This window comes from Tachyglossus aculeatus, chromosome 3, assembly GCF_015852505.1.
Source record: "Tachyglossus aculeatus isolate mTacAcu1 chromosome 3, mTacAcu1.pri, whole genome shotgun sequence".
Lineage (NCBI taxonomy): Eukaryota > Metazoa > Chordata > Mammalia > Monotremata > Tachyglossidae > Tachyglossus > Tachyglossus aculeatus.
In genome coordinates, this window is record NC_052068.1 from 15,595,449 (window position 1) to 15,607,261 (window position 11,813).

Genomic DNA, 11,813 nt, shown 5'->3' on the forward strand with positions numbered 1-11,813 from the left:
GCTCGAACACATAGTAAGTGCTTAAGAAATACTATTATTATCACCATTATCACTTATTAATAAAGACCAATTTTATATTTTTAAAGCAGTAAAATGCTTCATATCGAAGAGAAACATATTATGTGAAGTTTGTAGTGAGGTTGATTGAATGAGCTAGCACTTCCTACAGTTTCAAAAGGGCTTCCTCATTCAGCAAAGCCCTGGTGGTGTTGCAAGGAGAAAAAGTTTCTGCCTCTGCCCTCACTAGTGCCTTGGAAAAACCAACCCCCTGTGAGTTTCGATAGCTCATCTGAATCCAGGACATGGAAGCATTTTCTCTCAGGGTGTCGCTGAGATCAATCAATAGCTATGCGGATTAAAAATGATCTTTCTTCCATAATATTGTCCTTTTTTTTTTCTTTAGAGCTAGAAGACCCTAGAAGAAACCTCAAAAGGTAAAAATATCTAAACAATTTTCAATCAAAAATAAGTCCTCTATATCGTCAGCTCCTTAATAACAGAGGTGGTGTTTAATGACTCCACTGTACTTTCCTATGTTCTCCCCCACAACAGACTTCAAATGAAAATGGAGAACAATTTCCCCCATCACAGGCAATATATTCTTAATTTTGCCCCCTCTGGAGTCTAAGGCAAGAGAGACAATTCTCTCCTTAATGGCATTTATTAAACGCTTACTATGTGCAAAGCACTGTTCTAAGCTCTGGGGAGGTTACAAGGTGATCAGGTTGTCCCACGGGGGGCTCACAGTCTTAATCCCCATTTTACAGATGAGGTAACTGGGGCCCAGAGAAGTGAAGTGACTTGCCCAAAGTCACACAGTTGACAATTGGCAGAGCCGGGATTTGAAACCATGACCTCTGACTCCACAGCCTGTAATAATAATAATAATAATAATAATGATGGCATTTATTAAGTGCTTACTATGGGCAAAGCACTGTTCTAAGCACTGGGGAGGTTACAAGGCAGTCAGTTTGTCCCACAGGGGGCTCCCAGTCAATCCCCATTTTACAGATGAGGTAACTGAGGCCCAGAGAAGTTGTGACTTGCCCAAAGTCACACAGCTAACAACTGGTGGAGCTGGAATTTGAACCCATGACCTCTGACTCCAAAGCCCATGGTCTTTCCACTGAGCCACGCTGCTTCTCTTATTTATTTTTTTATTATTATATAGTACTCTCCCAAGTGCTAATGCAATGTTCTGCTCACGGTAGGCACTCAATAAATACTGACTGACTGACTTTAAGACCAGTGTTGCTCCCCATAGCAACCCCTATGTCAGTAATATAGCACTTAAGAAATGTTGTGGCTTATGGACAGCTGACAACTGGCAGAGCCAAGAATCGAACCCATGACCTCTGACTCCAAAGCCCGTGCTCTTTCCACTGAGCCACGCTGCTTCTCCCATTATTATTACCAGTGTTTCCCCCATCTTCAAAGCCCTTCTGAAATAACTTCTCTACCAGGAGGCCTCCCCTGATTATTATCTCCTATCCACACTTCAATTCCCCTCTTATTACCACTTCAGGATGTCCAAAGTACATAGGCACTTGGTATTTACTCACCCCACCTCCCTGCTGTCCCATCTTCCTATTGCCCTCATGTACATTCATTCATTCAATCATATTTATTCAGCACTTACTGTGTGCAGAGCACTGTACTAAGCGCTTGAGAAGTACAAGTTGGCAACATATAGAGACGGTCCCTACTCAACAGTGGGCTCATCTTTTTTTTTTCTCTATTTCTCCTTCCTGCTAATAATTAATTTTCCATGTACATAGAGAAGCAGTAAGACCTAGTGGATAAAGCACAGCCCTGGAAGTCAGAAGGACCTGCGTTCTAATCCTGACACTGCAACTTGTCTGCTGGGTGACCTTGGGGAAGTTACTTCACTTCTCTGGGCCTCAGTTCTCTTGTCTGTAAAATAGGGATAAAGACTATGAGCCCCATGTGGGACAGGACTGTGTCCAACCTGATTTGCTTGTATCTACCTCAGAGCTTAGTACAGTGCCTGGCACATAGTAAGTGCTTAACAAAACCACAATTATTATTTTTAAATTATTATTATTGCAATTATCTCATCATTGGACTGCAAGCTCCTTGAGGGCAGGAACCAAATGTATTAATTCTATTGCATTTTTCAAAATGCTTAGTCCTGATCTTTGCACAAAGTAAATGCTCAAAGACTACTGCCAGATTTGATTATAATGCAATTTCTTCCTAATGCATGGCTCTTCAAGAATTTAACTTGTATGTTACTGGAGAACTATCTAGTTTAAACTCAGAAGTACAAAATGTTTATTATACTAGACCTTTGATTTTTAAGATTTTTTTTCCCTGAAAAGTGCGAAATACTATTAGTCCCTCAATGTCCCAATACTCTGAGGTTTTTGAGATGTACATTGAGTTTCTCTTTAGCCCACTGTGATTCTAATCTTGTTCAAATGTGCAGATCTGTGGCAACTATGAGAATTATTCTGGAAGGACACTAGACATCAGTCAAGTTTCTAGGAATTGACACTAGATGGAGTAAAGTTGAAGGGACGATCGAGAGGCAAAGTACAGAAGAAATGTTAAAAAAGCAGATTTAATTTTCAAAGTCATAAGCTGTTGCCGGTCATTTTGTCTTTCATTGAAATGCCAAGTCCTTTACCTTCTGCTTTGCAGGTGCCAGTTGAGTTCATCGGATAGGTAAGTTTTGAGAAGGATCAATTTATGGACTAACGTCAGACTGAACAACTGGAAGTTTCCATGTCAGAAAGGTTTAACAAAATTCAAAATTTCCTCTGCTGACCTCAAGGAAATTCTTGCTCTTTCCTAATGGAGATCAACTCCTTAACATGGAAACATGGATCAACCCAGGGTACAACGAAGAGATTTGTGGAAAAGAAAACCCAACCACAGATGGTGATACCACCAATTCCATCTCATTTTCAAAGAAGCAGCATGGCTTAGTGGAAAGAGCCCAGGCTTGGGAGTCAGAGGACGTGGGTTCTAATCCCAGCCCTGACACTTGTCTGCTGTGTGACCTTGGGCAAGACACTTAACTTCTCTGTGCCTCCGTTACCTCACCTGTAAAATAGGGATTAAGACTGTGAGCCCCACATGGGACAACCTGATTTCCTTGTATCTACCCCAGCACAAAGAATAGTGCTTGGAACATAGTAACAAATACCATAATAATAATAATCATCATTATTACTATTATAATTATTGAAAAGAGGATTGACAATTGGCTTAAATCTGTTTCACCACCACAAGAAGTCTGAGAATTTTTAAAAGGGCTTGTCTCCTTTGGCCCTCCCCAATGACCCTTGATTGACAACTGCTCTCCCGGAGGCCTGCACTCTCTGCAATGCTGTGCTTCACCCTGCAGCTCACCTGTCCGGGTTATCTGGTCTCCCCAGACTCTAGCCACTCCGCCTCCATCCAATACCTAAGTACACCTGCACAGATCATCTTCCTGAAGCATTGTTTCAGTCAAAATCTCTTCTCTCCAAACCCCATACTGACTCGCTGTGTCTCTTTACAGAACTAAAACTCCTCCCGGTCGGCTTCAAAGCTCTCCAATATCTGGTCCTGACTTTACCTCTCTACTCTCTTCACCCACTATTCCCCAACTCACTTTCTTCACTCCTCTCAAGCCAAAATTCTAGTTGTACCCTTCTCTCTACTGTCCCACCTTCATCCCCTCATTCACGCTATTCCCCTGACTTGTAACTCTCGTTTTTCCCACACTAGACAGATCATAACACTCCCCACATTCAAAACCCTCGCTCCTTCTAAACTGTATAACCCTCCGTCTCCCTTCCAGACTGTAAACCTGGTATGGGCAGGGATTGTCTCTCTTTATTGCAGAATTGTACTTTCCAAGCACTTGGTACAGTGCTCTGCACATAGGAGGTGCTCAACAAATATGAATGAATGAATGAAAAACCCACCTTAAGCCCCACCTCCTCAAACAAATTTCCTCAGGTTAATTTTCTGGCACCCTAAGACATAATAACAATAATAATAAGAAGAAGAATTGTGGTATTTGTTAAGCATTTACTATGGGCTAAGCACTGTACTAAGCACTGGGGTAGATACAAGCAAAATCAGGTTGGATACAGTCCCACTCCCATTAGGGGCTCACAGTCTCAATCCCCATTTTACAGTTGAGGTAACAGAAGTAAAATGATTTGCCCAAGGTGAAACTGGGATTCAAACCCATGACCTTTTTACTCCTAGGCCTGTGCTCTATCCATCACCCCATGTCCACATATCACCCCTTCAGTCAACTCCAACACTTATGAACTTACCTACACTCTCCTTAACATTCATATACGTGTGTCCATTTTACTTCTTTTTGACCTCTGTACTTGTGAATATTTTCCTTCGTCTCCCCCATTAGAGTGTAATCTCTAGGCAGAGGCATTTTATTCTGTCATTCTGAATCTCCCAAAAGTACAGTGCACCACACCAATAAATACAACTCCCGCTATTACTAATCAGTCAAAGGTATTTATTGAGTACTTACTGTGTGTAGAGCACTGGATTAAGCATTTAGGAAAGCACAATACAACAAACTTGATAGGTGCAATTCCTTCCCACAAGAAGCTAACATTGTACAAGGGGAGTATGGAAAGCAGCGTGGCTCAGTGGAAAGAGCATGGGCTTTGGAGTCAGAGGTCATGGGTTCAAATCCTGACTCCACCGTCAGCTGTGTGACTTTGGGCAAGTCACTTAACTTCTCTGGGCCTCAGTTACCTCATCTGTAAAATAGAGATTAAAACTGTGAGCCCCCCATGGGACAACCTGATCACCTTGTAACTTCCCTAGTGCTTAGAAAAGTGCTTTGCACATAGTAAGTGCTTAATAATCAATCACATTTATTGAGCGCTTACTGTTGCAGAGCACTGTACTAAGCACTTGGGAAGTACAAGTTGGCAACATATAGACACAGTCCCTACCCAAAAGTGGGCTCGCAGTCTAGAAGGGGGAGACAGAGAACAAAACCAAACATATTAATAAAATAAAATAAATAGAATAGATATGTACAGGTAAAATAAATAAATAGAGTAATAAATATGTACAAACATATATACATATATACAGGTGCTGTGGGGAAGGGAAGGAGGTAAGACAAGGGGATGGAGAGGGGGATGAGGGGGAGAGGAAGGAGGGGGCTCCGTCTGGGAAGGCCTCCTGGAGGAGGTGAGCTCTCAGTAGGGCCTTGAAGGGAGGAAGAGAGCTAACTTGGCAGATGGGCAGAGGGAGGGCATTCCAGGCCCGGGGGATGACGTGGGCCGGGGGTCGATGGCGGGACAGGCAAGAGCGAGGTACGGTGAGGAGATTAGCGGCCGAGGAGTGGAGGGTGCGGGCTGGGCTGGAGAAGGAGAAAAGGGAGGTGAGGTAGGAGGGGGCGAGGTGATGGACAGCCTTGAAGCCCAGGGTAAGGAGTTTCTGCCTGATGCGCAGATTGATTGATAGCCACTGGAGATTTTTGAGGAGGGGAGTATCATGTCCAGAGTGTTTCTGGACAAAGACAATCCGGGCAGCATCTTTATTATAAGGGATGAGTGAAATAGTAGAGTATAAAGATATTTACATAAGTACAGTGGGGCTGGGGTGGGTATCAAGGTGTGGCTCACTGGAAAGATGCCGGGCTTTGGAGTTAGAGGTCAGGGGTTCAAATCCCGGCTCCACCAACTGTCACCTGTGTGACTTTGGGCAAGTCACTTCACTTCTCTGGGCCTCAGTTCCCTCATCTGTAAAATGGGGAGGAAGACTGTGAGCCCCATGTGGGACAACCTGATCACCTTGTAACCTCTCCAGTGCTTAGAACAGTGCTTTGCACATAGTAGGCTCTTAATAAATGCCATTATTAGAGAAGCAGCATGGCTCAGTGGAAACAGCACCAGCTTTGGAGTCAGAGGTCATGGGTTTAAATCCCCGCCGCCAGTTGTCAGCTGTGTGACTTTGGGCAAGTCACTTAACTTCTCTACGCCTCAGTTACCTCATCTGTAAAATGGGGATGAAGACTGTGAGCACCCCATGGGACATACTGATCGCCTTGTAACCTCCCCAGTGCTTAGAACAGTGCCTTGCACATAGTAAGCGCTTAATAAATGCCATCATTAATAATAATGATGGTACTTGTTAAGAGCTTACTATGTGCCAAGCACTGTTTAAAATGCTGGGGTAGATATGAGTTAGGTTGGATATAGTCCCTGTCCCACATGGGGCTCACACTTTTGAGCCCCATTTTCCAGATGAGGTCACCGAGGCAGAGAGAAGTGAGGTGATTTGCCCAAGGTCACACGGCTGACATGTCACAGAGCCAGGGTTAGATCCCAGGGCCAGACTCTATCCACTAGGCCATGTTGTTTCTCAACTATTACTGCTACTATTGTTTGACTCAGTGAAAAGAGCACAGACTTGGGAGTCAGAGGTCATGGGTTCTAATCCCTTGTCAGCTGTGTAACTTTGGGCAAGTCATTTAACTTCTCTGGGCCTCAGTTCCCTCATCTATAAATTGAGGATGAAGACTGCAAGCCCCACCTTGTTATCTACCCCAGTGTTCACTACAGTGCTTGGCTAATAGTAAGCACTTAACAAATACCATAATTATTATTATTATTAGAGGCCTTTCAGAAAGGCAGTGGGGAAAAGACTGAAGCTAGAAAATCCCTAAATGTTTTCATAAATCATGGAGTGGGACCTTAAAGGGGATTAGTGGATCAAGTTTCCAGAAACCTTATACCTGTTCTCCCTGATGACAACAATTTGGGGATGAGTTTCACATACAGACCCAAACTTGAAATTTCAACTGAAAAATCTACGCTTCAAAATCTACACTTGCTCTAAGCAGTTTCATCCATGAACTGTCCTTGTCTACACTGAAGTAGAAAGTGAATTTATTTATTTATATTAATATCTGTCTCTCCCTCTAGACTGTAAATTCGTTGTGGGCAGGGAATGTATCTGTTAATTGTTATATTGTCCTCTCCCTAGCACTTAGTACAGTGCCCTACACACAGTGTTTAGTGAATGATTGACTGACTGAAAGCTATCTGAAGGTGGCATCAGATAATAATAATAATAATAATGGCATTTGTTAAGCACTTACTATGTGTAAAGCACTGTTCTAAGCACTGGGGAGGATACAAGCTGATCAGGTTGTCCAATGTGGGGCTCACGGTCTTCATCCCCATTTTACAGGTGAGGTAACCAAGGCATAGAGAAGTCAAATAGCTCGCCCAAAGTCACACAGCTGACAATTGGCAGAGCCGGGATTTGAACCCATGACCTCTGACTCCCAAGCCCGTGCTCTTTCCATTGAGCCACACTGCTTCTCAAAGATAGTAGTAAGTGCTCAGGGGCTTATTCACTCTTATTGTAACATCCCAGTGTTCTCAGAATAGTGCACAATATAATAATAATAATTGCAGCATTTGCTAAGTGCTTAGTATGTTCCAAACACTGTACTAAGCAGTGGGGTAGGTACAAGTTAATCAGAAACCACATGATGCTCACAGTCTATGTAGGAGGGAGAACAGGTATTGAATCCTCATTTTGCAAATGAGTAAACTAAGGCAATGTAAAGTAACTTTAGGAACTTAATAAATGCCTATGAGGTGGGAGAGGCCACCCTAACATCCTATCAGAAAAAAGGTTTTTTAATTTGAAAATCAGATTGCTTTCCAAGCCCAAATTCACCTAAAAATTCATCACATTTCCTTTCTACTCTAAAACTAGTAAGTATTACTTTTGTGTTCAACTTCTGGGCCACAGTGTTTGAGTCTACCTGAAGACACAGACTTGCGGATTAGTATGCTGTTTTCGTTCTTTGTCTCAAAACACACTAGTTCTGGCGAAAACAGAAATCTAGTAATGAGTTCCTTCCGTCCATTCTCCTGCCTCTCCATGTCCATGATGTACCATATTGTACCTAGTCAGCTGGGGTATTCCACCTACAGTCAGCACAAATAGCAAATAACTGAGGTATTTGTTAATCAGTGAGGCATAATAATAATAATAGTATTTGTTAAGCACTTAATATGTGCCAGGCACTGTTCTAAGTGTTGGGGTGGATACAAGCAAATCAGAGTAAACACAGTCCCTGACCCACAACTTAATCCCCATTTTACAAATGAGATAACTGAGGCACAAAGAAGTGAAATGAATTGCCCAAGGTCTCACAGCAAACAAGTGGTGGAGCCAGGATTAGAATCCAGATCCTTCTTACTCCCAGGCCTGTGCTCCATCCACAAGGCCATGCTGCTCCCTGCCTAGTGGAAAGCCTCTTGAGAAATACGGATTGAGTCCAACCTGATTGTCCTGTATCATCATCATCATCAATCGTATTTATTGAGCGCTTACTATGTGCAGAGCACTGTACTAAGCGCTTGGAAAGTACAAATTGGCAACATATAGAGACAGTCCCTACCCAACAGTGGGCTCACAGTCTAAAAGGGGGAGACAGAGAACAAAACCAAACATACTAACAAAATGAAATAAATAGGATAGATATGTACAAGTAAAATAAATAAATAAATAAATAGAGTAATAAATACGTACAAACATATATACATATATACAGGTAATATATGCACTGATACCCTGTATCTTCCTCAGTGCATAATAGAAGCAGCGTGGCTCAGTGGAAACAGCCCGGGCTTGGGAGTCAGAGGTCATGGGTTCAAATCCCAGCTCTGCCACTTGTAAGCTGTGTGACCTTGGGCAAGCCACTTAACTTCTCTGTGCCTCAGTTACCTCATCTGTAAAATGGAGATTAAGATTGTGAGCCCCAGGTGGGACAGTCTCATCACCTTGTATCCCCCAGTGCTTAGAACAGTGCTTTGCACATAGTAAGCACTTAACAAATACCATCATTATTATTATTATTATTATTATTATTATGTAATGCCTGACACATAAAATAAACACCCACCAAATACCATAAAAGGCAAACACAAAAAAAGCACTTAGCTATTTGCCAAGTTTTGTACCAAGTGCTGGACACAGTCCCTGTCCCATATGGACCTCAAAGTCTAAATAGGAAGGAGAACAGGAATCATATCCCCCTTTTACAGATGAGGAAACTGAGGCACAGGGAAATGAAGTGACTTACCCAAGGTCACAGAACAGACAAATGGTCATGCTGGGATTGGAACCCAAGTCCTCTGATTCCCAGGTCCAGGCTCTTTCCGCTAGGCTACACTGCTTCTCTCTGCGGGATTTATATTTAAAACATGGAACACATGGGCAAGGGAAACCAAGAAAGGTGGCCTGTTGGAGTGTGTTCAACAGCTGTATTTCCCAGTATACCCCATTCATTCATTCAATCATATTTGAGCGCTTACTGTGTGCAGAGCACTGTACTAAGCGCTTAGGAAGTACAAGTTGGCAATATATAGAGACGGTCCCTACCCAACAGTGGACTCACAGGCTAGAAGGGGGAGACAGAACAAAACAAAACATATTAACAAAATCAAATAAATAGAATAAATATGTACAAATAAAATAAATAAATAGAGTAATAAATACGTACAAACATATACATATATACAGGTGCTGTGGGGAGGGGAAGGAGGGGGAGAGGAAGGAGGGGGCTCACTGTTTGGCTACTGAGAAGCTAGGATAACACCAAGGCATTGTACTTCATTGTTTTTCCCTTGGGCCTTATCACTGATATGGTGGAGGGCACCATTCTTCTACTCCTGACTAAATCTTCTGGGTTATATCCTGGGTTTACAATTCCTCTGCTTTCCCCTCCATGGAAAGGAGAGTTGGGGTTAGGATGAAGCTTGTTTGTCTTTGTCAATTCTTTATTGAGTAGTAGTAGTAGTAATAATAATAATTATGTTGCCGACTTGTACTCCCCAACCTCTTAGTACAGTGCTCTGCACACAGTAAGTGCTCAAGAAATACGTTTGAATGAATGAATGAATGAAGAATAATAATAATGGTATTTATTAAGTGCTTACTATGTGCAAAACACTGTTCTAAGCGCTGGGGAGGATACAAGTTGATCATGTTGTCCCACGAGGGGCTCACAGTCTTAATCCCCATTTTACAGATGAGGTCACTGAGGCCCAGAGAAGTTAAGTGACTTGCCCAGAGTCACACAGCTGACAAGCGGCGGAGCCGGGATTTGAACCCATGACCTCTGATTCACAAGCCCGTGCTCTTTCCACTGAGCCACGCTGCTTCTCTGTTAATAGTAGTAATAATAAATACCATGATAAGCCGTAATACATAAGCGTTTAGCACAGTTTTAAAACGATGAGCCGAAATGAGCTCCTCGAAGTATTCAGAAGTTCTTTTTCCAAAGACCCCAACAAACATATTTCACCTGATTTTCTTCTTTTTCAGAGATGGCCAAGTGATTGAATTATAACCAGGAATGATTTCTCAATGGAATGTGATCAGCTTGGGTAACTGCCTGCTTTACAGCCCACCAGAGAGCCTGCTGACAAAGCTCATCTCCAAACCTGTCAATTCAGTTGCACAAGGGGCCCATTTAAAAATCATATTTAAAATCTCATGTCCCTTTAAGAACTGGAAACCCTTTGAACACCTCAATCGATTCGTCAAGTCGTGTTTAATGACTGCTTACTAGATGCAGAGCATTGGGCTAAGTATTGGTGTTTATCAACCAAATAGCCAGAATCAGAGATGAAAGAGACTGATATTCAACAGGAGCAGTAGGAGAATCACCCCCAGATTTGGGGGGAAATGAGGATGGGTCTTAACTGAGAGTGAAAGTCATATTAAAGAAAAGCGAACAAGGGAGAGACCATGATCAGTGACAAGATGGGGGATTTTTGAATCGACTTTTTTTGCCTATTGGTGCCTTTAATCAATCAATCAATCAATCGTATTTATTGAGCGCTTACTGTGTGCAGAGCACTGTACTAAGCACTTGGGAAGTACAAGTTGGCAACATATAGAGACAGTCCCTACCCAACAGTGGGCTTTAAGATTTCAGAAAGGCAACATTTTCCTTTCAACCCATATATCCTAGTTGAACAAGAAAAGATCTTAGAGAGGCCTGGGACCCCCAAAAAGTATGTCAAGTTTAAACATATTTATCTTAACCAAGGTTTTCCTGCAAAATTCCTATTGTGCTACACTTGTTTCTCCTTCCAGGTTGTCTTACCCTGTGTTTATATGACGGCCTATAAATTCAGAACCAATATTATTTGCTTTTCATCAGTAAAATGGAAAAATACCTAAGTGTCAATGAATTTTATTCTCTGAGGGGCTTTCCTCCTTGTCTAGACTGGGTTTTTTTTCCCTCCTTTTGTGGGATGAAAGATGAGCTGCATTTCAAAGCAAAGTGCTGGATTATAATAATTTGCCTGAATTCCCCGGGTGGATTTTACCCAACTTGATAACAATGTAGCTCATTAGCAGCCTTTGTTAACTGATAACCTAAAGCGATAATGCCACGTGTAAGTAATTTTGTGTGTGTGTGTGTGTGGGCGTAAGAGAGAATAAAGCATCTCGCAAGGTATCTGTTAATTGATTTGCTTCTTTCTGTGGCTTTTTAATTAAGACATCTGGTTTCTGAGCAGGAGAGATATGCTTACAAGATGAAGAGATTGTTCACTTGTTCTAAGGAGCAAGTCTCCTCCTTAAATGCAGCTGTCCATCATTTTTAAAAATGACAGTATAGTGAAACCCTATCCTGTGCAGTTGGCTGTATCTGAGATCCCTCCTGCATTTATTTGGGATTTCATTCATTCATTCATTCATTCAATTATATTTATTGAGCGCTAACTGTGTGCAAAGCACTGCACTAAGCGCTTGGGAAGTACAAGTTGGCA

General features: G+C 42.2%; 1 protein-coding gene across 1 annotated transcript in view; it reads left to right on the plus strand.

The window, feature by feature from the left end:
* The window catches only part of TMEM273 (transmembrane protein 273), a 65,446-nt gene extending 54,591 nt beyond the window's left edge, over positions 1–10,855 (plus strand). Inside the window, exons 4-6 of the mRNA XM_038744297.1 lie at positions 404–434; positions 2,665–2,688; positions 10,357–10,855. Of these exons, the coding sequence (XP_038600225.1) occupies positions 404–434; positions 2,665–2,688; positions 10,357–10,381 (80 nt within the window). The 3' untranslated portion in view covers positions 10,382–10,855. The remainder of the gene's footprint in view (positions 1–403; positions 435–2,664; positions 2,689–10,356) is intronic.
* The last annotated feature ends 958 nt before the right edge of the window (positions 10,856–11,813 follow it).